The 26,095-nt window shown below is 54.2% G+C and overlaps 1 protein-coding gene across 2 annotated transcripts in view; it reads right to left on the bottom strand.

Annotated features, from left to right (window-relative positions):
- GALNT17 (polypeptide N-acetylgalactosaminyltransferase 17) overlaps nucleotides 1–26,095 on the bottom strand; it is a 418,110-nt gene that overhangs the window by 185,242 nt on the left and 206,773 nt on the right. For both annotated transcript variants that reach the window (XM_044233871.1, XM_044233872.1), the window contains 2 exons: nucleotides 15,304–15,478; nucleotides 10,016–10,213 (listed from right to left, as the gene is read on the bottom strand). In XM_044233871.1, coding sequence (XP_044089806.1) covers nucleotides 10,016–10,213; nucleotides 15,304–15,478 — 373 coding nt within the window. The remainder of the gene's footprint in view (nucleotides 1–10,015; nucleotides 10,214–15,303; nucleotides 15,479–26,095) is intronic.

Here is a 26,095-nt window from a genome sequence, read left to right as displayed (position 1 = left end):
AGTTCCATACGCAGCAGGAAGGAATGCTCAGGAGGCAGAGGGGGAAAACAGCGCACGCACGCGGAGTCCGCCCCAGCCCGGATCCTCCCCCTAACTCTTCTCCGGAGGGAAAGGAAACCCCACAGTTGACGAGTAATGACCAAACCGACACCTTCTACCAACGGGGCTCCTCCAGGGCTGTCCCCTGAAGAAAGCAAGCGGCATTTTGTGGAGGTTATTTTTAACTGTAAATTGCCTCACGTCTTGGGTCTCTGGTAAAACTTTTTAGTGAGCCTCATTTTCTACAACAGCTCCTGCCGATCTTCAGAGTTTACAGTGAGTGCTTTTCCTCTGAAGGACCAGAAGCTTCGTTATGGAAATTTTCTACTCCTGGAACAATACACCTTTACGCGCTGGGTGTGGTTCGTGGCTAAGAAGACGAGAAGCTCATTCACACAGAGGATGAGTGACCTGCCTAAGGACACAGACCCTGTCGGTAGCAAAATCAACCCGGTCACTCCTCTGTCACTGGACAGCCACAGGCGGGAGAAGAAGGTGAAGCTTTTCCACTGTGATTCTTCTCTTCCTGAACTGGGACAGACTTCAGCTGGCCCCCGAGCTAGATTCCTCTCCAGACTCTCCTTTCCTAGACCCAGAGGCAAGTACAAGCGACTGTGGTCTTCAGTCTGTCCTTCCCCACACGCTGCAGGCGGCCAGCACCAGAGGCCCAGCCCACGGTGGTCAGGAAGACCTGGCTGACTCTGGGTGGTGGTCAGCTTCTACCCCATCTCTGCTCGCTAGTCCACCGTGACGTTCTGCTGCTCTGGGATTTGCCCCAGTTTAATCAGCTGTGTCCTATGTGTTGTCCAGCCTCGTCCCTCCTAAGGGGACGGCACAAGACTAGGAGCCAAGAATTAACACCCGGCGGTCTTCATCTCGTTGCAAGATTGGCCGTCTGCGGTGGCCATCCGCTCCAAAGACAGAATTCACATTCCACGCGATTCGTCTGTTTAGGGTGCACAACTCTACAGTGTTCGGTGTGTTCACAGAGTTGTGCAACCCTCACCAAGACCATTTCTGGGACATTTGTATCACTCCCCCAAAGGCCTCCTGCTCATCTGCAGTCCCTCCCTGCCCCTTCCCCAGGCCAAGACAACTGCTCTTCTACTTGTCTCTCCCATCAGTGTTTCTATCCGTCCACCTCGTCCGACCGCTGGGCGGACTCTGGGCTCCTCTGTTCGGTTTTGAGAACTCTCCGTAAAGTGGGCTTCCTGTTCTGATCCACTTGGTCTGGAATCTCTCCTCTCGTTTTTAATGCACATTCCCTACCCTCAGCCTCCTCACCACACCCCAAATCCCTCAACCTCCGGGTGTCCTACACGCTTAATTCCGTGGACTTGGGTTGCCCCAATCCTGCACGTTCTAAAGAAAGAACTAGCCCTGGCCGGGGCCCCGGAAGATAAGCAATAGGCCCTTGAGGTCTCCTGCCTGCTTCGAGTGTCTGGCGGGCCTGAGGCCCTGGACCACGCTAGTTTAAGCTCTGGGTGAGGGAGGCGGAGACTGCACGGTCAAGGCCAGTCGCCCGGCACGCCGTGCCTCCATGATTGACCTCCACTGAAAACCGGGGAGGCCAAGGCTCGGGAGAGCTTCCTTGGTTGGCCCTGCTCCATACCTGCGGTTCGGTGTCACCACCGGGACATGAAGTGCTGTCTGTGCAGCCCCACGGCAGAGGACAGCCCGAACCTCACACCTGGTTCTCCTGGACTCTGTCCTCTGCATCTATTTCCTTTCCTGATTTCCATCTGTTCCCTTCTACTCTAACAACATGGTAAAGGGAAGCATGGCTGCTTTCTGAGTTTTGTGAGTCCTTCTACTGAATCATCATCACACCTGAGGGCGGTCTGGGGACCCCAAACACACTAATTTTTCACTCCCAGCCCTCTAATTGTGCTGTCTCCCACATACTATGTCAGCCTGCCAGGCCCAGAAAGTCCCATCTTTTCCAAGAGAGACAGCACCGTGGGCAAGAGTGCAGAGTCTGGGCGATGTGACTGGCCTCCTCGCTTCCTCTCTCACTAAGCCCGTGACCCTGAGCCAAGTGCTCGCCCCGTCTGTGAAATGGAGACCATGATGATACTCACTTCCAAGGGCATCCGATGTAGATGGATTTGAAATGTGTACAGCATAAGATTAAAACCCGGGACATGAAAAATTCCAACATTAATTACGGTTTTTATGAGCTTTCCATCCGCTCCACTCACAAAGCTAACGCCCCTCCTGTCAAGCCACACTTCCTTGCGCTTAAATGCAACTGTGCCCACTTGGGTCCCGGGTCTCCAACGTGATCATTTGGGAGGATCACGTTCTTCACCGACCCTGTCCCCCTAAAGTTCCTACAAGGCTGAGCACAGAACTGGTTCCTAAAATACGTTTGCTGATGCCTAGGGAAGAGATCTCTGTTTAAAAGTCTAGAAAAATCGGTTTTCCATGTAAGGATTTCCCCGTGTGTAAGCCAATGATATTCCCCTAGGAAGGGGGGAAAAAAACCCTTTTCCATTACATACATTTGTGTACAGAATCTGAGACACCAGCAGCCACACACATTCAGGACAGCCCTTTCAACTAACAGCCTCTAATGGTTCCTGTGCCTTATAATTATATGTTAAAATTATATGTTGGATTTAGGATGGCTAATTATTAATCATCAGCCTGAATTAGTTATTAATGAGTAATGCCACTAATTACAGGGTCACCTAGCACAGAGCCGGCGGGCACCCCCCAGCACCGCCCAGAAGATGCCTCATTCAACCGCAGACAGCCCCCAGAAGCAGTGCCCTGGAAAATGGCCCATTTCTGGTGCCACCGGAGACCCCGGCCTCCTGGTAAAACTCTCGGATTTTACAGCTGGAAAGAACTGGAAAGATCAGCGATTGCCATGCTGTGAACTACACACCTCTCTGAAGGCTGCTGAGCTCAGTGAGGTTTCTATGAATTCACGACGCACCCAATCTGGGTGTCTCCCGGCTGTGTAGACTGGATCCCCTTTCTGCTACTAGTTTCCAGATAGGAGGACATAATGTTACAAATCATAAAATTCGAGTTCATATCCAAGTACAACTGAATTCATAGTAGTTCTTTTGTCAAGGAATTCTCATGGGAGATTTGTCGAATGTTCCCAGATTCCCCAAACCGCCGTCAACGACGCCTTTGTCCTTGGTTGGCTCACCCACTCGCTTTCCTTCTGGAAAAGACTCCAGACCTTTATCACTTTCCCATAACCTCCCATGTGAAGGCCTAGCTCCCACTCTTAAGGGTGAATTCTCCTCCTCTTTCCCAAAGACAACGTGGGTCATAAACCATGAGGTCTCTCCTGCTGCTCTTCAAAACCAAACCACCATCTGAGTTCATGGCCTGACCTCGTCCCCGAACTCCGGGGTCCTTCGCTCCCAACCAGCCCCCTCCCTCCCTCCTGTGTCTCCAGACCTTCCCTCTCCTTGCGCCGTGGCTTCAACTGTATGTAGTGTTTAGAAATTTTTTAGAAAAAATTTTTTTTGAGATTTTATTTATCTGACAGAGAGAGATCACAAGTAGGCGGAGAGGCAGGCAGAGAGAGAGGAGGAAGCAGGCTCCCTGCTGAGTAGAGAGCCCGACACGGGGCTCGATCCCAGGACCCTGGGATCATGACCCGAGCTGAAGGCAGAGGCTTAACCCACTGAGCCACCCAGGTGCCCCTGTACGTAGTGTTTAAACGGCAGTCTTCCTGTCCTCACCTGGGAAGAGGACGTTCAAGCAACAGACGACAAATTCAGGGAGATCGGGCAGGAGTTCCAAAGTCGGAAGCTGAGAAGCAGCTGAGTGGCCTTCAGGGAACAATGTGTAAGGAGAGCTCCCCCGGGGCGAGGTGCTCCCCGGAGCAGGGGATCTTACCGTCTGACCCAAGCCTGATGGCCAGTGCTCCCGGCAGCAGAAAACACCCTCACTCCTCCCTGCCGCAGGGTTAGGGAAAGTGGCCTGTGGAGCAGAGTGGAGCCCGGGTAGACAGGGGCGTCACCTCTCCATGTGAGACTCCTGGGACGCAGACACGGAACCCAGAGCAAATGTTGACCCATGACCACTTTCAAAAGGGCCATTATTAAAGCTCGGTATAGAAAAGGAGGGAACTACTCACTCACATTACAACACAGACGAACCTCGCAAACCCTGGGTGATGTCAAAGAAGCCAAACACAAGCCCCGGGACTGTACGGTTCCGTGCGCACGAACCATCCAGAACAGGACGTCCAGAGACAGACAGCAGACGCCGTTGCCAGGGGCGCGGCGGGGGTGGGGGAGGGTGGACTGGGGAGGGTGGAGGGGATGAGTGTCTACTGGGGAGGGAGCTGGACAGGAAGTGCTGATGCGTGCACAGGAGTGTGAGTGCACGGAACACCACTGAATCCTATACCATAAAACGGTTAACATGTAAAATTTGTGTCACGTGCACTTTACCTCCTTCAATAAAATCGTCAGCAAAACAGAAAAAAAGGAACGCCTAGAATCGCACCCTAGAAGGCACAGAAACCATCTACGTGTCCGTCGATGGGTGAACTGGACCGAGAAGGCGTGACGTATCGGAGAAAGAAGACAATCCCGCCGTTTGCAACACACGGATGGACCTTGAGGGCGTCCTGCCGAGTGTCGGACGCCAGAGGGAGAGACACAGGTAGGGAGTGACCGCTCCCGCGTACGGCTCGTAAGAGAGCAGAGCTCAGCACAGTGGGGGCCGGGGGGCTGGGCCAAGAGCAGACATGGAACCTCAAGTCGGGGGAGTTCCGGAGATCTGACAGACAGCCCGGTGATTGTGCTTATTAGTAGCCTCCTGCATGCTCGAAGTCAGCCGAGGGAAGAGATCTTGAGGGCTCCCACCCTTTCAAAGACAGTGACTTCGTGAAGTGGTGGACGCGTTCCCTGACCTGACCGTGGCAGCCATTTTGTGCCAGAACACTGTCCCCGGTAAGTACACACAGTTCTTGTCTGTCAATCTTCGCTCAGGAAAGCTTTAAAAAAATAAGTGCTTAAAATGCATATGTAAATTAATGAATTAACTACCCGGAAGTAAAAGGCAGCTCTGCAGTACAGGGACCCCAGCAGTTAGCGGGTGCGGGGCGGACGCTAAGCCAGAGGCGGAGGGAGCACGGGAAGAAGCCCAAGGAAGGAGAGTCCCTGCCGCCTTGATAAAGCAGGATCGAGGCTCAGATTGCCCGGCCCTACACTGGGCAACGGGAAGATCTTTCCTCCGTACCTCCCGCGGGACAGAGGAGTGAGCAACAGGCCAATCCCCTACTGCAAAGGGTCAGCGAGGGACAGGAGGACATCTTATTCGGCACGGAGCCCAGTACAGGGCTTGAACTCACCACCCTAAGATCAAGACTTGAGCTGAGATCAGGCGTCGGACGCCTAACCGACTGAGCCACCCAGGTGCCCTGAAGCATTCTTAAATTCAAGGAGGTTCAAGTTTTTATGATGACAGGAGATGGGACAATTTCCATAGTGGACTGAGTCTGATGTGTGACGTAAGTGGCCCCAGGACTTGCCTAACCCAAGAGTGATAAGAAACGTCACGAGGTCTACTGGGTTTCCATCAGGGCAGGAGAAGGCTCACGGCACTGAGGAGGAGGAAACCAAGACAGAAGGGTTTGACCATTACACCCAGAAGTTCTGCTCACTCAGCGCCCTGGGGTGCACGCTCAGTTTCTGCCATTCCTAAAATCACATCACCTGATCTCTCCTTACCCTCCTCCGCAGCTTCCACCCTCCCCCCACTGAGTCCAGGCTGCCCCAAACCCCTCACTCGCTTTCCCAAGGTCTTCATGCTCCACCCGACCCTCCGCACACTGCCAGCTGGCTTCGGACCCAAATGCTCCCTTAAAACAGTTTCAGCAAGGCCATGAGGGGCTGATCCCTTAAACCGAGTGGTGTTCCGGGTCTTCCCGTATTTAAATCTCTTACTCCCCGACTGTCCTCATACATCTCTGATCATTCACCAAGACCTGTCAGTATCCCTTACGAAGGCTCCCTCCACCCCAAAAATATCCAGGCTCTCCTTGTCTTTCTCTAAAGGGCCTCTGGGCACTGTCACTCTCTCTAATTGCTAGGGCAGACGGCTCTTCAGAGCCTCAACTGTCACTCACCCATTCGGTCATTCACTAAAGATTCTCAGCAGACGACTGAGTGCTGGGTAGTAGGTGAGCAGGGGGTCTGCAGCCGTGACCCAGCCACACTCCTGGCTTCATAGGTCTGCGGTCTGGTGGGCGATAAAGACGGTAGAGAGAGGCTCTCCGACTGGGAGAGGCAAGTAGGAACGCAGCACTGGTTCGTAACAGGAGCCCTGTGAATCATTCGGGCCTCACGAACTTTATGAAATTATATGAAAAGTTCTGTCCGATCAGACAAGTTCAGGGTCGATATGATCTATGCCTTCATTAGCTTAGGCAAGAGGTCCTTGACTCAGAAACATTACCGATGTGACCCTGGACACAGTGTCACTCCGGAGAAAAATCAGGGCTTAAACAAAGACGTGAGACCCTGCTCTGCAAGGTGAGAGCTGGACAGGCCCTCAGTCCTTCCCTGAAGAGTCCCGGCAGCAGAGGGCAGTGACACATAGTGGAGGCCACGGGGACCTCGTAAGGCTCAACTCAAGCTCCAGAAAGCCTAAGTATGCTTCTCCTGCAGCTCCGAGTAACGCTTCCCCAAACCCCCCAGTCCCACGGTCATGCCACACAGCGCAGGTGCCCAGGCTCCCAGTGTGAGAAGCAGGGATATGGCTATCCTGGGAATGACACAGGTCTCCTGCACAGCGTCGAAAAAGAGGGTTTTGGGGGCCAATATTTAGAAATCAGGAGACTTCGTGGAATGATCTGGATTTGTGTGTTCTCTTCAAAGTCTGAGGACCCAGCAAAGGCCAGCCCTGGGTCCCTGCCTCCAGGCTAGCACAGTCCCCTGGGGCTGGGAGCAGCTGCCTTCTTGGGGGGGCAATGCACTCTTCAGCCCCCGCACCCCACCCCCATACCCAGACTCTGCTCTCCTTCACGGCACCCGCCCACTCTCTGCTCTAGCGGCTCTGCTGGAGACAAAGAAGGGCAGAGAACAAATGGAAAACCGTGGAAATAAACCATTTACCAGGCAGGAGAAAAAGTACCTATAGAGGAAGAAAAGGGAAAGAAGTAAAACAGAAAAGGTACACATTTTCCTCTTTTTTAAGGATATAAATTTTCTTAATGCAAAATCTCCTGTATTATGTTGTCACCTTGGAAGACTCGGCGTCCACGGCCTCATCCAGCCGCGTGCCATGTGGATTGTGAAATACGCTCCCCACCCCACCCTTCCCCAAAATAAAACCATTGCTCCTGAAGTGTTAGGATCACCGTGGGGGAGCAGAAATGACCACATCCTCACATTCAAGAAATCCTAGTGTATCTGCACGGCACCATCAGAAGGGCCATAAACCTCTGTCCTACAACAACAGCTCCACCCGCCATTAACAAACTACGCATTTCGTCAGTTGTGATACATTAAGAAGAGATCGCTGGTATTTGATTCTGTTTTGTGCGTCAGAGATACAGGCAGTATTGATGACTCACGATCACAGCTCTGTTTTCTTGAGTCTTTGTAGAGCGCGCATCAATCGTCTGCTAATATTACCATAATTCACAAAATACAAGCCCCATTTTCGCCTGGTGCCTGTCATATGCAGGAACAGCGGTTTTCTGGGCACCCGACGGCACGGCACTGCTCCCACTGCTTCGCCTCTGGGGGAGCACCGCGTCAGCCCCGTCCCCGTATCCGTGCCGGCCGGAGGTCAGGGAGGAAGTACCATGTGTGTTCAGCTCAGCAGTGTTGAGTTCCTCCATGTTGTTCTGCAGCCGACCCCACAACGCTTTCCATCTTGCAACACCGAAACTCGGCACTGTCGGGTAACACGCCCCACGCCTCTCTTCTCCCAGCACCTGACGACCACCGATCCTCCGTCTCTGTAAGTCTGGCCGTGCTCGGTACCTCATAGGAGTGGAACCACACAGGATTTGGCTTTGGCAACTGGTTTATTTCATTCAGTGTGACGTCCCCAAGGTTCACCCATGCTGTAGCGTATGTGGGAACCTCCTACCGTTTTTAGGGCTGAGTGATATTCCGTTGCATGTACACCCCACGTTTTATCCCCCTTCCATCCGTCGTGGACGCTTGGGTCACCTGCACCCTCTAGCTGTTGTGAATTAGTGCTGCCAGGAACACGGGAGTGCAGCTCTCTCTCTGAGAGCCTGCTTTCGACTCTTTTGGGTCCGTACCCAGATGGGACACTGCTGGATCACATGGTAATTCTGTTTTTTAGAAATTCCTGAGGAACTATCGTGCCGCTTGATTTGGTATTTCTATAAGCAGTGCTCAAGGGTTCCGATTTCTCCATCCTGCCAACACCTGTTCCTCTCTGCTTGTTTGTTGGACAGTGCCACCCTAATGGATGTGAGGGGCAGCCCACCATTAAACCCAAATTCCCCGAAGGTCGTGCTTTGCTCCCAGGTGACACCCTACTGATGAGTGTACATAAGTATTGGCAAGGAGCCAGGAGTGTGGCCCTGCAGCACGGCCCTGAACATCGAGACTGGGATGGAAACTGAGCCACAGGCCCTCTCTGGTGCAGGAAGTTATAGGTCCAAAACATCGCCTTCCTTGTTGCACATATCTGCCCAGGACAGCCCTACTCTAAAGCGATTAGGTCCTCAGCCCTCAGTTTGGGCAGGAAAATAAGAGAACACGAGGCAACTTTGTTATTTAACACGTGACAATTATGAATTTGAGAACTACCTGTCGAAAGTCCTCACCCTAGCCCACAACTCCTTCTTGCCCCCCTCCTTTAGATCAACAGACGCTGCCTGAAAACCAAGCCAAGGTAGGAAAGCGTCTCCCACCTGTCCTAACTGAAGACAAAACCCTGAAGGTCTGAAGCCACTTGGGCCCTTCAGCAAAACTCACAGAAGTACCGAATGACTCAGGTCTCATGGTGAGAAACAGCTTCTGTGGCTGAACAACGCCTCCCCCCCTCCAAAAAATCCACATCCTAATCTCCGGAACCTGTAAACGTTACCTTACGTGGGAAAAAGGACTTTGCAGATGAGGTTTTTTTGTGGGCTAGAGAATTACCTTCGCTTATGCACATGGACCGTCAATGTCATCACAAGGGCGCATCGCTCGGAGGCAAGAACTTCGGAGGGAGGAGAAGGGCGTGTGATGAAGGAACAGCAGGAAGGAGGGAAATGATGGAGCCACAAACCCAGGAACGAGGACTTCCAGAAGCTGGAAAAGGCATGGGAAGGGATTCTCCCCGCCAGCCTCCAGAAGAAAGCCCTCCGCTGAGCACACCATTAGCTCCGGAAAGCTCACTCCGGCCCTCTGACCTGCGGAACGGAGCGAGGACATCTGCGTGGTTTCCAGCCACCATGCCGGTAGTGATTTGTCACAGCAGCCGTGGGAGTACGGCGTCAGCATCAGCCCACTGTACTCAACACCCCTTACGGAGAGCTTCCCGGCTGGCGCGCTCTGCGGTACCGATGCCCTCATCTCCGTGGGCACCAGGGTGGGACATGGGCGAGAGTCAGACAGGGCTGCACCAAGGCCCTCCAGTGTCACAAAAATACGGTTTTCTCCATGTTCCCACATCACAAAAAGGGGAGAGACGGTTGCAGGTATGAAACAGCCACGGGAATGACCACAAATGACCGCAAACGTCCCAGGCCAAGCCCTTGAACACAGACCATCAGACAGAGGAAGGACGAGAGGTGGCGGACATTCCCGACACTTCCATCTTTCCGTATCACCGTCTGATCAGCTACACCTGAAACCTTTAGCTCAAGACAAGAAAGCCCTGACAGTAAGACACCGTCAAGTCCCAAAGTGGCTTCTGCCACTGCTGGCCACCCCGGGTGGCCCCTCCTACACGCCCTCCCTCCGGTTCCCGCGTCCCTGGCATCTGGGGACCCACAGCCTCCAGAGCTGGCTGCACCGACCTGATGGGGAGAGACGGGTCCCCGGCGTCCCACCAGTCTTTCGGGGGGCTGATGTACATGCACCACAGCTCCCAGCTGTAGCCGTGGGCCGAGTTCTCGTACCGCTGCACCTCAAACGTGTCCTGCTTGATGTTGTCGATGGACGGAAGGATCACCCGCTTCCGGTTCTCCTGGATTCGGGACAGCACCGGCTCGGCCCTGAAACACAGGGGAGGAGAAGTAAAGTCTCGCTCCGGTGGCACGCCCACCCCCCCACTGGCACGGACCCCCACCCCACGTGGAATGCACAGAAGTGATCTACAGTGAAGGCAGCGGCCCTGGGTGGGCTGAGGCTCAGGTGGAACCTGAGGCATATGAGCGACCTGCCCGGAGTGGACCGTGCCCCTGGGAGCGCGCTCTGGGGGGCGGTGCCGTGTGGCCCACGCCCTGGCCCCTGGGCCTGAGAGACCCGGAGCAAGAATTCAGAACATGAGGGCCTCTCCCACGAATGCCCCAGGCCTGTGTGTTGTGCTGACAGCACAGGCCGAGGCCAGCGCGCCGGACTCCAAGCGGTTCACCGGGCACACCGCACTCAGGCTTCCCAGTTCTGCCATTTCCCCTCTGGCACTGGTTGACATCTCTTGTTTCTTCTGCAGGAGCTGAGTTTTCTCTCCCAAAATGGGTCACTTCTGCCCTTGATGGCCTGGTTTTAATAAGCATCTCACTAGCTTCTCGGTGTGTGTGACTGTTTCAGTTGTTTTAATTGATTATTTAATTGATTTCTTAAAAGGGATCTAATTGAATTGGTTAGCAGTGGCAGGAGAGAACTAATTAAATGCAAAGGCAGGCAGAGTCCTGCCTCCCAGCCAGCCCGGCCCCTCAGGGCTGCAGCGGGAGACGGGCGGGGACCTGGCTCGGGGTTCAAGGTGCAGCCCCGCCCACTCAGGAGAAAGCGGGTGGTCAGGCTCCCCCACCAGTGTGTGTCTCTCAGGCAGACGTCGGCAAGGGCTGTTTCACAGATCCGAGAAGACAAAGATGGCTCTCGCAAGCCAGGGCATTAATCTCCCTGCTTAGAACAGCGCTCGGCTTTGGAAAAGCGTCAAGTGAAAATACCGTTCCTCTGCATTACTTGGAGAATAATGAGAACGCTCGGCCTGCTTCCTATCTCTTTTTGTTTCCAGCTATTGAATTACCTGTTGGCTCATCTCATCTTTCTATTTAAAACGAGCAATAAAACATACCCTGGGCCATTTACTGCCCCCAGTGCTTTTGCACGCACCACTCAGACTGAAGCCAAGTGGGACTCGCCGGGGCTTCAAGACACGCTTCAGAGCTTCACCCCTCCAAGCACCTGCTCCTGCGGTTCTCCTCCCGGGAGGAACGCCCTTGGCCACTGGCAGGAAGTCTAGTTACCTATGGAGTCTTACCAGATCAAGTGCCACCTCTCCCAGGAAGCCTTCCTTGGTTTCTCCTGGTAGGAAGGCTCTGCCCCTTCCTCTCAGCTCTTGGACCATCTTCTCCATCTCATCAGGACACCCAGACTATACCTTGCCTTTGCCACTGTTAGAACACACACTGTTTTTCCGCACGAGCTAATGGCAGTGGATAGCTATGGGCCAGTTACTACACACCAGGCACCATTCGAGGCATCCCACAGGAGCCAGGGCAACTCATAGAAACCTCACAAAGGTTCCGGGAGGTAGACAGTATGATCAGCATTGGACAAATGAGGTTACGTGGCTTGCCCCAGGCCACACAGCCAGCCGGTGGCAGAGCCGGGGTTTCTGACCTGGATGGCCTGGCTTCGCGCCCTGCCCATAAGCTCCACCGTGTCCTTGATGGGACCAGGGTCCCCGGGCCAGTCTGGTGGCTGCAGAGAAGCAATCAGTCCCCTGCCACTGTGCTGGGCTTCTGAGCTCGGGGGCAAGGTGGCTTTGTTCCACACACGCTTCTGATGCTGCGGGGTGACCTCCCAGTGTGCGGGCAAAGCTGCACCTGCTCCCAGTTACTCACAGCCCACCCCGGGCACACCCTACCTTCCACGGGGCGGCCGGCCGTGCTTCCCACAGCGCGGCGCCCTCCCTCCCGCAACCCGTCATCTGGGACCTGCTCTGGACAACGGGGTCTGAGCGGAAGAGACGGCGTCGCATCCAAGCAGAAACCCGCAGAGCCACAATAACGGGCCGTCCCCGGCAGAGCTCTGCTTCCCGTTGCTTCAGACCGAGAGACAGGACACGTGTGTCCCATTTCGATACTGAGCTGTTTGTCACTTTTAAACGGCCCGCGCGCTGCCGTCCGGGCCCGCGCGCTGCCATCCGCCGGCATCTTCAGGGGAAGATCCGAGCCGGGACGCAGCCTCCGAGGCCCAGAGACTCGCGGACCACCTCTGGGGGACCTGCCGTGCTCACTCGCTCCCCCTCCTCGCGGGCACTGACTGCTCTGTCTGAGAAACACCCGCCACCTACTCGCATTCTTAGGTAACGGCACGACTCTCTGGCGTTCCCCAGGCCCACAGCCCGTAGCTAACACACGTGGATCTGAAACACTGGGAGAACTGTAGCCCATCGGGGCCGCGAACAGGACTGCATCGAATCAATAGGGGAAAACAGCCTCACTTTAGCAATGATCAGATTGTTCGTCTACAGACTGGTTTTTGCTTTCTTTCTTTTTTTTTAATTTGGGTTTTCTCGAAGTGGCTGTCTTCACACTGTTCATTAGCCCGTGACCAGGGTAGACTTACACGGTCCGACCCACCCTCCCCCGCCCGGCCCCGAGCAGTTTCAGACCTCATGGTTAACAGCGTAAGGCATTTCAGTACAAGTGTCCACGAGTCCTGAATCAAATCTCTGCTCCCTTCATTATCAAGTACACTGGCATATAAAATAAAATGCATCACGACTCCTTTCCCACATGGCCTCTTATGGCCAGATTTCCATTTTATGTACACAGGACGACAGCCTAAAGGCTGTTAAATGTCAGTGCTCCCTTCCAGGAAGACAGAACAAATTCCAACTCTTTAAACAAAAAGGAAAGAGTCTCAGAAGGACTTTACTAAGTGACCACATGTTAACCTGTACAAAGTTAAGCTGCTTTTAAGCTGCAGACTCCAAGCAACTGAACTCAAATGTCCTGGTTTCTCTGTACTACATTTAGGCTAATAATTGCAAAACTAACACCAGTTTTAAAAATTGCTATGACCAATTCTGTCGACTTTAGCAAGGTACTTTAAGTTACAGGAAAAAACAAAACAAAACCCTCCTTGAGGTCTCAGAATGCAGAACATGTGTGCAGAAGAGCTCCAGACGGAGAAGCAGTGGCTGACCGGCTCCCAGATAAGATGAAAATCTTTGTCGCCAGAAATCACTGAGGTTGGAAATTACGAGAGCAGCATAACCCAGTGAAAGCTGAGACACAGTGTCTACCTTGTAGTGAGGAACCACCAGGGACTACAGGTCACTCCGAGAGACATGTGGAAACGGAGTGTGATGGGCTAAGGCTGGCACAGAGACCAGGTAGACCACGGGCTACTTGAGGGCAGAGAGCAAGTCCTGCCCGATTCTGAACCCCAGCTGAGTGACCAACTGTCCCAGCTTGCCTAGGCCTTCTACCGCTGCAAGTCCTGCATTTGGGGAAATCCCTCAGCGCTAGGCAGACCGGAAGAGTTGGTCACCCCACCCCTGGCCCAGGACAGCATCTGGGACCGTGGTAGGCACCCAGGAAGTATTTGTCGAAAGGATGACTCAGGCAGCCACTGTGGAAGTTTAGGTACAAGGTGTGAGGTGGGGGAGTGGGGTCAAGGCCAAGGGGAAAGGGCAGACGTTCGAAATAGAAGGGAAAACCAGGCAGAGCTAGAGGTTGATGAGAGCCAGAGGCTGACTGGATGAGTGACATACGGGGAGGGAAGAATCAAGTGAAAAGAGATGTGGGCAGAGCCACCAGTTCTGACAGAAAAGAAGCAGGGAGGCAAGGATGTGGCGAGAAAGGCCAAAAGCTCCAATGGAACATCTGAGTTCGTCTGCTGGGGTGGCTTCCAGCTCAACGGTTCTCAGCCCTGAGTGCGCATCAGCGTCACCTGGAGGGCTGCTTAAAGTAGATCGCTGCACCCACCCCTACAGCTTCTGATTTCAGAGGCCTTGGGGGAGCCCAAGGATCTGCTTCTCGAACAAGTTCCCAGATGCTGCTGCTGGTCTGGGGACCACAGTCTGAGAACTGCTTATGAGATACAAACAACTCCGAAGCGTGGGGGAGGTCGGGGGGCGAGCATACAGCCGAGTGTCACCAGGTCTCAGGGCGGCAGAAACACCAGGAGGGAAACTAGTGTCTCAGATGACACCAGCTACCTGTGTGCACCTGGAAGAGGCAGGGTCAGCCCTGACCCGTTTCCAGTCTTCGTGGGCTCGCGCGGGTAGCCATTCTCTGATCCGGCCATTAAAGAGATTCTAAAGTCTGTTGCACATGAAGGAGAAGCAACGACTTAATGTGTCAGCGGTGACGTGACGGTGGCTCTTCCAATCTGGTGCCGTGAGCAACGTGCATTCAAGATGGTGCCAGTGAGCGGACACGTTACAAACATGATTTGTGAGATGAAAACTCTGCTTCTCAGTAATTCAACAAACCGAGCACAGGCTATTCAACCTCGACGCTGCTCTGTCGCCGGTGGTCAGTCAGCAGCAGTCACACGACGGCTCTCCGCTGGCAAGTCCGAACGCACTGTCAGCGCTCACTGAGGGATCTGGGCATTCTGATGCTTTGCTAGTCTTGCTTCCCAAGCCGCCTCCTCTCCCTGGGGCTCCCCACCCCCCATTTCTCCCAGATCGATCTTTTCACCACGTGGGAAACCCCTGGGGGCCACATCTGTAGAGATGAACCCTCCCCTTCCTACAAATGTCACAGATAGTGCCATGGGTTCCAGGAGGCTTTCCCTGAGTAGGCAGCATTAGAAATGGATCTCTTTCCTCCAAACAGCACTCAACCATCCTCGGACAAGGGAACACGCCAGTGGGAGAAGAGAACACATATGGCTGTCTTGTCCCCTTAGCAAGGATTATCTTGAGTTCTGGCAATTAACCTAACGTTTTTGCAGGGCATTTGCATGATGGTGGGGACAGTGATATCCACAACAAGGAAGAACAGAGGAGGCGGCACATTTGCCCCTGCTTCCCCGTTTTGTCCCAGACTAACAACCAGTCCTTCTCCATTGTTCTGGCAGCCCCAGGGGAAACAGGCAAGGTTCCACCTCCCAGATTCTAATTCCTCCTGACCACATTCCTGCGGGTCTCGGTGCCCCCGGGGTCCAGCTTGTGACCTACCAGCCAGCGGTGAACTCCACGTGGGCATCAAAGAAGCCAGTGACCTGGCCCGTGGCCACCTTCCAGCCCTCGATGCGAGCGCGGATCAGGCCCTCTCTCTTCGGGTTGCGCACCACCTTCACCAGCCCGGGGTAGCGTTTGTGCACGTACTCCTCCAGGGGGGCCTTCAGCTCCTCTGCAAAGGATAACATGCGAGAAGGTCCATGAACACGTCATGTCGCCCGTGCGTCCGACCCACTGCGATGCCAGCGGACCCGCAGGGAGCTCGAGAGGCAGCGAAGTGGACATGCTGGTGATGTTAGTAGAGGAGACAACTGGCCGAGCACGCGCGTCGGGAGACAGCGCCGACACGCCAACGCCGAACGGCGGTGCTCGTCCCACGCCCAAGCCATCAGCGGGACAGAAGCCACATCAGCTTTAGCGTTCTGACCGCTCCAGGCCAGCAGATGCCTTCTGAGGTGGCTTCTCTTTGTGGCCTTTCCTCCTTTCTAGGCCAGCATTTCTGCCCTCCCACCGTCCCCTGGGTCCTGTTATTCAACTTCTAAACACGTTTCCCCATCAGCGCATACACTGGTTCTTAGAGTACGTGTCCTGGGTGGTCCAGTCCCACAGTCACGCACCAGATGCACAGCTAACAAGATTGCTGCTGTGGCCTCAGTGTAACAAAGGAATCTTTGCCTCGTAGCATTAGTGCTGCCCTACCAGAGATCCAGCAGCCTCCCTTCTGCAACAAGCGGGTGGTATACAGTGTGTTATTTCTATGATCCAATTTAATCCGAACAGCAACTAGGAGGGAGCTAGATTGATTCCATTAATTACCTGGATTCATCCCACTTTGCAAATGAAGAAACAGTCTTGGGGGAGCTGACCTTCCTGAGGTCACACACTGAGTAATGGAAGGGCTAAGACACGCACCAAATATGTCTAACCCATAGACAGGACAGCTGACCCCTTTCTGTACATGAGAATCGCCAGATGGAGGGGGAGGGGAGGGGACTCACAGATCTGCACACCGCGAGGATCCGGCCTTGGAGACGCTGCTACGGATCACTGTGGGCTGGGGAGCACACAAGCAGCCACAAGCCACCCTTCAAGAGACACTCCTACCTCGGACGCCGTTCGAGAGAAACCCAAAGAGGCTGTATTTACAGATGTCGTGCAGAACCCTCACTTCCTGGTTATACACAGCAGCTTTGGGGAATTAAAGCCATAGATGTGAGCCTAGGTAGAGGCTGAGCTCTCTAGCTCACGGGTGTCGTCCCGGGGAATGATGCTGCCATGGGACCCGGGAAGAACTGCAGAGGCCGGGGCGTGCAGCTGGTGGGAGGGGGGAGTCTCCGTGGCACGGAGACATGGGGCGGTTCCTATCAAATGCCCACATGGTGACGGAGAGGGAACCTCACATGCTGAGGGTGTGGGAACCACACTGTGCACTCCCCAGAATCTACCCACCCCAGGTCCTCAGGATGCGATCCTATCTGCAGAGACAGACTTGAAGGAGGTGATTAATTTGTTAGTGTGGCCCGAATCCAGCGTGACTGGTGGTCTTTTAAGAAGAGATTCGGAGGCACCGGGGGCCGCCCACGAAGAGAAGGTGGTTCTCTGCAGGCTGCGGGGGAGACTCAGGAGACACCGACCCTGCGCACACCTTGGTTTTGGACGTCCAGCCTCCATAACTGCTGGTCAAGCCGCCCAGTCTGTGGTCCTCGGTTATGGCGGCCAAGCAAACGAACACCGGGAGGGGGTATTTGTTTGGGAAGGGGAAAAAGTGGGAATCTGGGTGGGGCAGGGGCATGACCCTCTAACAAGAAGTAGCATGTGCTTGGGTTTCTCAACACTGGAGTCGGGCCGCCTGGGATTCGGAACCCAGAGCTGCCACCAATCTCCTGAGTGGCCCTGGGAGTTTTACCCAATCAGTTCAGGCCTCAATTTCCTCCTCCGCGGAAGGGGACGATCATCACAGCATGGGCCCCGTAGCGATGTGGTGGGGACGGCATGAGTCCCTGTGAGGGAATGTCGAGAACGGTCGCTGTCACAGTGTGAAGGCTCAACCCTGAGCTTCCCGTCTGCAGAGCTGTGGAGCACGTGGACAGAGACTTCAGAGCAGACCAGGGAGCCCGAGGAAGCCGCCCCCAGGAGGGAACAGGCCTGAATGCTAGAACAGTGGCTGTCAAACTGGGGGCGCATTAGCACCACCGGGGGGAGGGCCCTGAAACAAACTGCCCGGTCCCTCCCCCACAGTCCCATTTTCAGAAGGTTGGGGGTGAGGCCTGTGTGTCTGTGTTTCTAACAAGACCTGGGGTGGGGGGCAGTGTCCATGCTAGAGTATGGGGAACCACACTGAGAACCACTGAACACACAGGGCTTTCTTGGCGCATGCCGGGCACACTACACAGCCTGGAGAAGTTATCGTGCTTGGTGACGTCACCAACTGGTCTCTCCAGTACTTGCCATCATCCCAGCGCTGGCGAGGGGTGAGGCCACGCTGTGGGGACCCTCTGTTTTTCACTCACCATGAGAGAAGGATAACCAAATACAAGGGGTGTTGAGCTTCTAGAAACCTCTACCGACTGAATGTTGGCGGGATTTTTCCCGTCTTCAGTCCACTTCTCGTAACAAGAGTTCTGACCAAGAGCGTGGGGCAGGCCAGGCCTGCTCGGGTCTTAGCTTTTCCTCATGAATGCCGGGCGGGCGGGCAGGGGATGAAGGGACGTGCCGGGACCGCGCACGGGCACCTCACCCACGGAATCGCGTGGTGGGAAACCTGCCCGTTCGCTAGGATCGGCGCGTGGCGGTAGGAATCTGGGGACTCTCCATGAGTGCAGGGAGAGTATCCTGAGTGCTGAGCGCTGAGCTCTACTCCAGGCACCACAGACACTGTCACCCTTTCGCTGCTGGGTGATGGGGCGCCCAAGGGCACTCTGTCCGGTCACTGGATGGCAGCTTCCGGACACGCATTCTCAATGTCCCCAGATACATAAACTCACAGCAAAATGCACAAGCACAGAACTGGGTCTTCTCAGGCGACAAAACCAGTCGTGTTTGGGAGTCTGGGAAGAGGTCATGAACCAGAAAAGAGAAAAAGGAGAGAAGTAGGAGAACACATTGCTGAGTCCACCCGGGGACAATGAGATGCCGGCGGACACCAGGCAGACTGCTGAACCAACCAGGGACCCTGAGGTGAGGACAGAGGCACATGGTACTGGGAACACAGTGGTGAGAGAGGACGCTGTGAAAGAGCCTGGAGACTCTAGGGATGGAGCGCAGACTCGGGACGGCACCTGGGGACACACGTGCGTTCCCGAGGCAGGAAGAAGAGCCGGGAACAAGGCTGGCTAGAAGCAGTGTCGTAGGGGCAGAGCCTGTCACGGGTAGAGCTTCCAAAGGAGGCCATGTGCCTTCATGTCACAGATACATACAGATGCGTGCACGGCTGAAACGGACGCAGTCCCTACCCTCAGAGCGCGACCCAACATCGAATGCATGAGACACACGGAGACCTGAGAACGGCCCACAGATCCAGTCAACAAGCAGGGGCCTGATGGGACCAGAGAGAACAAGGAATTCCCTTCTGGAAGCAGCTGTGCCCCGCAGGGATAGGTTCGCATCAAGAGAAGTGGGTGAGTCGGAAAGCTCCGGAGACTTCCAGAAACGAGTAATCCTGGTGGAGCGCAGTTTTAACAGTCTGAGGCACTGGGGTGTTGAGATCTGGAAATTTCCTTAAAGCAAGAGAGCCTAAGAATTAACCATGTAAAAACAAGGCCCACAAGCCCGTTCCCAACCGGACCGTGGTAAGAAATGCCCCCCCCCCCGCCACCTGAGACCCTTCATCATCCTTAACAGAGGAAACCATGCTCAGACATTACAACAACAGTATGAAAAACAATTTACGTATGATTTTTCTCACCAGCAAACTCAGAGGAAAAAAAAAAAAACCAACCAAAACTCATGTCGGCAAAAATAAGCATTTACCTTCCAATGTGATAAAATCTAATAGTAAATTGGCCCAGCGTCATTTGGGAATCTCTGTGTTTCTTAAGGTTTCGGTAAATAGCATTTGGGGAGGTTGAGAGGAAGGAAACAAAAGCCACCTGCATTCAGTAGGGACCAGAAGAGAGACGCAGCTTCTCCGTAGCGATAAGAGACACCTGTCACCCAGGCTTAAGGAGCACATCCTGGCAAGAAGGTTTCGGAGACTGGGAACTACGGCAGAATCGTTATTACAGAATCACACCTAGAGCCTGCGCTTGCAGGGATATTCGAGAATAAAGCCGCGGTCCGGTCCGGCGTCTAAGCCCCGCTCAGAGGCAAGCGCTGGCCTTGAGAACTCATCTGTACCTGCTCTGGAGCCAGCCATGAGCCTTGGTGCCACACGCCGTGACCTCAGACGTGGCCACGCTGTCCAGGGCTGAGTCACGTCTGTACCTCTCAACCCTCACGTGGTTGCTGTGCCTTGAGGACGAGGCCTCCTGAACGTTCTAGTTCTCGCTCCAGGAACGGCGACTCGGGACAGTGTGAGCTCCCATGGAGGAGTGCTTCTCACAGGTGGACGCGCATCAGGATCCCTGGTAGGTCCGGGGTGCGGAGAGAACTCGCATTTCTAACAAGTTCCGAGGGGCTGTGGCTGCTGGCCTGGAGAGCCCACTCGGAGCGGTCGGGCCCAGCGGCGACCACCTCCACAACGCCCTCTCCGTGACCCAGCCCCTGGGCGTGGAACGGGGCTCCTCCTCACGGAGCAGATGCTCCCCATCCCAGCGGGTCACAGCCCGTCTCTGCTTTTCCCACTACGTGAACCTTCTCCTCCTGCCTCCTCGGAGAGATGGAACTCCTTGAGGCTGATCTCAGTCTACTCGGCGAGGGTCTGTCTTGCCAATTCCCAGACTGGGTCCCCATCGCTGGTCAGCCCTGCACAGAGCAACATGGCCATTGGGTCCGCCCCCTGCCCAGGACCGCACAGGTTCGGGCTTCTGCTCTCACCCCCCGGCTCCTCGTTATTGCCCTTAGTGCTGCGACTCCACCAACATCACTTCTGCCCCCTCAGTGCCGCCGTCACCCCGGCCACTCACCACCACTACCTCTCCCTGCCGGCAGTGGCTGGGCTTTGGACACGCCGCTAGCTGGGGATGCACGGGTTGTGACAGCTGGGACGAGAAAAGGGCACATACGGCGTGTTCCAGTTAAAAGCAAAAAGCAAACGCTGCCTGCCTCAGATGCAGCGTTTCTCAGAGTGCGGTGCCTTCCTGGGAATTACCTGGGGGCCTGTGCGAATCCAGCGTCCCGGGCACACTGCAAGAGTTTCTACTTCAGCTGGCGTTAGTAGAGGGTTGTGGTCACTCCAGACAATTCTCGCACAGACCCAAAGCTTCTGGAAAGCACTGCTGGATTCCTTTTCACTGTTTGCAGTGCAATGAATACACATGCCAAGAGATTGACCGTTGTATTATTCTTAAGTGTACGGTTCAGTGGCATTCTGTGCATTCACGATGTGGGGCAACCATCCCCTTATCTAGTTCTAGAACTTTCCGTCACACCAAACGTAAACCCTGCATCTGTTAAGCAGTCACTCTCCACTTCTGACCCCCACCTCAGCCTCTGGTGACCACAGATCCCTGTTCCGTCTCCAAGAACCTGCCTCTTCTGCGTATTTCATATAAATGGGATCGCACAGCGGGTGACCGTGTGGTCCACAAGCCTGGGTTAACTTGAAGCTGGGGAAGGAGGTGAGGAACCGTTCTGAGTGTGAATTTGAACACCGAGGCCTCCCTGAAGATCTGATTTTGTGTTTTGCCGTCAGTTTGCTTTTCTGACCCTCATTCTGGTCATTTAGTCGACCGGAAGGTTGTTCCCACAGCAATTCCAGGCTCCCTGAAGGGGGGTCTGGTCTCTGGGGAGAGGATCAGCCCTCGATTCCATGTCAGACTCCCAGGCCCCCCCAACACCAGCCTTCCCTCCGTCCCTCATGAAAACCCCCAGCTCACGGCGCCGGGGGTCTTTAAGATCACTCAGCAGAAAAATCACGGTCTTCAACATGGGGTTTTAGCAGAGTTACTTGTCGTGACTAGCCCTACATTTCCGCAGGGTCTTTTTTAATGAGATTTAACGTAAAAATCACCTATGGTACCACAGAAAGAACACAGAATATGGACTTCAAACTTGGCTTTTCGGGTACGCCTGCAAGTATCTTTGGGCCTGAAACAGCTAACCAGCTAAATACATGAAAGTGGCCCTACAAAAACCAACAGTGCATGTTTAAAAATTATCTTCAAAAATCTAAAAAAGGGGGTGGTTAGAGAAACCTGGTCACGTATCCTAGTCATCTGCTTGTGCAGCAGGTGGTTTCTCATCTGTCCAATGGAGACAGGAAGTTCCAGAAACAAACTGGGTTCTGTAGAACAGAGAGTCTGTACGATGTGCAGGATCCTCTTTAAGAAAAAGGAAGTCTCTTGGGGCCCCTGGGTGGCTCAACCAGTGAAGTGTCCAACTCTTGATGTGGGCACAGGTCATGATCTCAGGGTCGTGAGGTCAGGCCCCGTCACGGTCTGCACTGTGTGTGCTGCCTGCTTGGGATTTTCTCTCTGCCTCCCTCTCAACCCTGCCCCACGCCCAGCTTGACCGCCCTACCCCCCTCCCCATCTTAAAAAAAGAAAATCTCTTATTCATAAATTTTCCAAAAACCCACAGGCTTCAGGGTAAACAGTGGGTGAATGCACGGTCAGCGGGGATGCAGACGCGCGAGGTCCCAATGCACGAGTTTTCTCAGCTTGACCGTGAGTGCGCCCTGGTGAGCTTGACTTTGTGGAAGTTCCTTTGGCTGCAAGTTCCTTTTTGCTAATAATCATGACTTTGCGAACACTTCACATACGAGGCTCACCTGTGTCTATAACGAAGCACCTCGATGCCAAAACTGCTAAGACCGTCTGCTGACCGTCCAATGCTCCCCAACGCTGTCCAGATCAGCTCCCCTTTCGCAGTCAGTGACAAAGTGACCTCATCTGCCAACGTCTAACATTGCACGGCTTTTGTGTTCTCGGGCATCTGTTTTGTATTTTTGCTTTAACACTTCGTACGTGTTGGCGCGAAGCCACATACCTGCTGCTTGTGGTCTGTCAACTTTTTACCCTTGAGACGACACGTGGGTAGGGGCGCTGCTATCCCCACGTTACGGAGGAGCAAACTGCGGCGCCGAGAGTAAGGTCCCTGCCGCAAGCCACAGTCTGTAAGCGACACGGGCTATCCCCCCGGCACTCCGCCTCTGGTCCCTGTGGGTGCTGAGCTGTGAGACCTGAAGTCACTGGTCTGCTCAAGCAGGGAGTGCACCTTGCACACGGAAGAAGGGGCCTGACTCGGTCTGCCCCGGAACCGGCCCCCTCGGTAACTCTGAGGCGCCCCCACTCTGCCTGCAGGCGCGCACCTGCCTCTGTAGGCACCTGGATGTGGATGGCGGTCGGTCCTCCCCAGAGAACAAGCCCCTGGGCTGCTGGGGAGGCTCCCAAGGCTGGAGGCACAGAGAAGACTCTGCTGAACATGGAGCATCTCCAGACAGTCCCACCAGACTCCGAAGGGACAGGAGTGACACATGAGCCACGGTCCCCACGCCACTGCAAGACCCTGCCTGTCTCTGAAATCCCAGCCCCTGCAAACATCCGCAGAGAGGAAGTGAGCATGTTAAAATGCAGGTTGAAATAATACAGAGGGCAGCAATAATGCATATTTTATTCTCCGAGCAACGCTCAGCTTTGTGACTTAAATAATGCATTTTCTGACTATTGGAGCAAAGAGGGGAAGAAAAAAAAAAGAGGCGGGAGCAGAAAACTTCAGGAAGAATGGGGGAGATTAAAAAGAGATGTTTTTGCTGTGTGTGAAAGCGTTTTAAAGGCTAGTCCACAGCGAGATCAAAGCAAGGACTAAAGAAAGCAAAAGAGGAAAAGAAGCAAGAAAAGAGATGTAAGGCACAAAATATACCAAAGTGTTAAACTAAATATATCACACAGAGCTGTGCATTCATGAGAGGCGCTTTGAAAAGGAAAGCCATCCCTGCTTCCAATTCCTTTGTTAAGAAGGTCCCCTCCTCTGCTTCCCCCATTTAAATTTCACCTTTAAAGAAAAAACAAAAAAACCCTACAAGTAGCCCAGAGCAACAGGGAAACTCAGCGAGCCCAGAGGTGGTGCCTCCAAGCAGCTGCCCCAAACAGAAGAGCACCCCCGATCCTGCCCCCAACAACAGGCCGTGGCAAGTCTGGCAGTCGCAGCTGATTCTAATAATAACATGGGAATTTAAGCGATAAAATTTGTCTACAGGCTGGAGTGTGTTTTTCTTTCATTATGTTTCTTATTTACTGCGATATTGATTCTGCATGCTCTGAAGCCGGCAAAATTTTCCTCGAAATAGCAAAAGTCACGGTCATTAAGGGCAGGGGTGGGGGGAGCAGAGCAGAGCATGAGAGACGGAAGCCCTGGAGAGAACGGGGTCAGGTCTTGGCGTTCGGTCGCCTCCAGTTTTCTTTCAACACTGGTGGCAGCCAGGAGCGGCATAACGAGAGAGCAGGCATCTGGCCAACCCACCCTTCTCTGGCCTTTGGGGACTCTGTGCTCGGAGCCCTGGAGTCTCCCGGGTCAAGGGGGCTGCTCATGCGTGCTCACAGCAAACGACCCCCGTCGGCCCGTTAGGTGGCCCGCAAGCGCTCTGTGGAGAGCAGCTCGTCTTAGGGTCCCCAAAGCCCCCCAGAACCTACTGTGTCTCCGCTGCCCCAGGACACCATCTGCGGGACGCACAGGCCCTGAGCAGGCGTAACGGAGGGGGCAGGAACGGCGCCGCACAAGACGCGACAGCTGCACGGGGCTGGAATGTTCTGATGCGGAAAGAGGGTGACAGTGGATAGAACTCAGAAGAGAGGGCGCCCCAGGGCCAGGAGCACCTGGGAGCACTTACACTGGGTCGGGGGCACCTGGGGAGGCAGAGACACACCTGGTCCTGAGCTGCCACAGGACACCCGTTCTTTGTACCAAACCCTCCCGCATTCCCGGACATCCCGCTAGGGGGCGTTGCTTAGCAGACCCCCTTGAGGCCAGGCAGCTGACTGCCCTCCCTCGGGTGTTAGGAACCATGAGAGACGATGGACTCTGAAAAACAATCTGAGGGTTTTGAGGGGGTGGGGGGTGGGTGGGAAGCGGTGGGTATTATAGAGGGCACGGACTGCATGGAGCACTGGGTGTGGAGCAAAAACAATGAATACTGACTGTTATGCTGAAAATAAATAAAAAATAAATTTAAAAAATTAATTAAAACTAAAATAAATAAATAAATAAAGGATTAAAAAAAAAAAAAAAGAAAAGCAGGCAATCAGGAGCATCAGCCAGGACCCACCCTCTGAAGGCAGCCTTCTTGCCCTAAGGGCGAGAGCAAGCAAAGGTCTGGTCTAGATCTGGGGCTGGTCTTGGTCACAGACCTTTCCAGACCCTGTAACACGGCCTGAGGCCAAAATGCAAGCGAACCAGAACTCAAGCTAAAGTGATCTACAGACACCCCTGTCACGGGCCCGGCTCATTTTTTCCCCAATAAAATAAGGTCAAAGCTTGAACACTGCTCTTGGAGGAACAGTGGTGAACATGGCCTTGGGCAGCCCTCCTGAGCACCACCTCCAGCCCCCGGGCCCCCTCGCTCCACTGCTCCCTGTCCCACCTCCACGCTCGCCGGTCTCCATCCCAGGCTGGGCAGCTCCAGCAGCCCGGGCTTCCCTCTTCTCTGAGGTGGCGGAGCAGGGCTAGCGAAGGTCGAAGACTCACCTGCGCGCACTCTTCCTCCCTATCCTGGGACCCTTTAGGGCTCTCTGAACCTGACGGGGAATCTCTCCGGTCCACCCACCAGTTCCTGCACGTGGGATCCCATACGTACATTTCCCTCCGTGGGCCCCAAGCCTCCCTGCTTCTGTTTGGGTACTTCTTCCTACTGCTGCTTCTTCCTGCTTCCCGATGTCCCAAACATCTTTCACGGGCCAACTCAAGGGCCACAAAGACCTCATTCATTTCCCCAACTTGAAGGAACCCTAAGTGTGAATCCCCATGAGATGTTGTCTATGGTGTGCTTGTCTGCCCAGCCCCCTTCCTTTCTGGAGCTGTGCTAGGGTGCTTCAATCCCCTGCCCTCCTAGACAGTGTTGGCAGGTCCAAGGAAGGGCACTTGACATACACTAAAGCACCATTTTCCTTCCCTAGGAGTCCCCTGGACCTGTCCCTCTCCACTGGAGGAAGCGGGATTGTAACACGACTCTGAGCCACTTCCCCGGCTCTATTTCTCTCCAGGCAGCCCGAAGAACTGGAGGTGGCCGGTCACTCATAAACACTTCGGCATGCCTGGGTCTGACTCTCCCCCCGCTCAGCCTTACTGTTGTCCCTGGGTTGGGTCGGACCCTCCAGCATTTTTGTTGATTCCCATCAGTGTGAACCCTGAGTCTGATCATGAGGCAAAACTTTCAACAAGTTTTCTGGATAACCTGTCGTTCTTGTAGAACCCAACCACTCCCTTTGGTGCCACAGTCATGGTCATCAAGGTTAAAACAGAAACTTTTCTTCCACTGGAGGCCGGGTGGGAGGATTAAAAGTCAATCAAACTTTTTAAAGAGGAAATATCATACAACTGGAATGAATGACCAAAAAAGTTCATTAACATGCATGTATCCTAAGACCCCACAATTGCATTCTGAGCCATTTATCCCACGGAGATGAACCTTTATTTTCACACGAACATCCATACACAAATGCTGATAGAAATTTTATTGGTAAAAAACCCCAAATGA

Source organism: Neovison vison, chromosome 14 (assembly GCF_020171115.1).
Source record: "Neovison vison isolate M4711 chromosome 14, ASM_NN_V1, whole genome shotgun sequence".
In the NCBI taxonomy this organism is placed as follows: Eukaryota; Metazoa; Chordata; class Mammalia; order Carnivora; family Mustelidae; genus Neogale; species Neogale vison.
The sequence above is the reverse complement of the archived record's forward strand: the minus strand, read 5'-3'. Positions and strand labels throughout refer to the sequence as shown.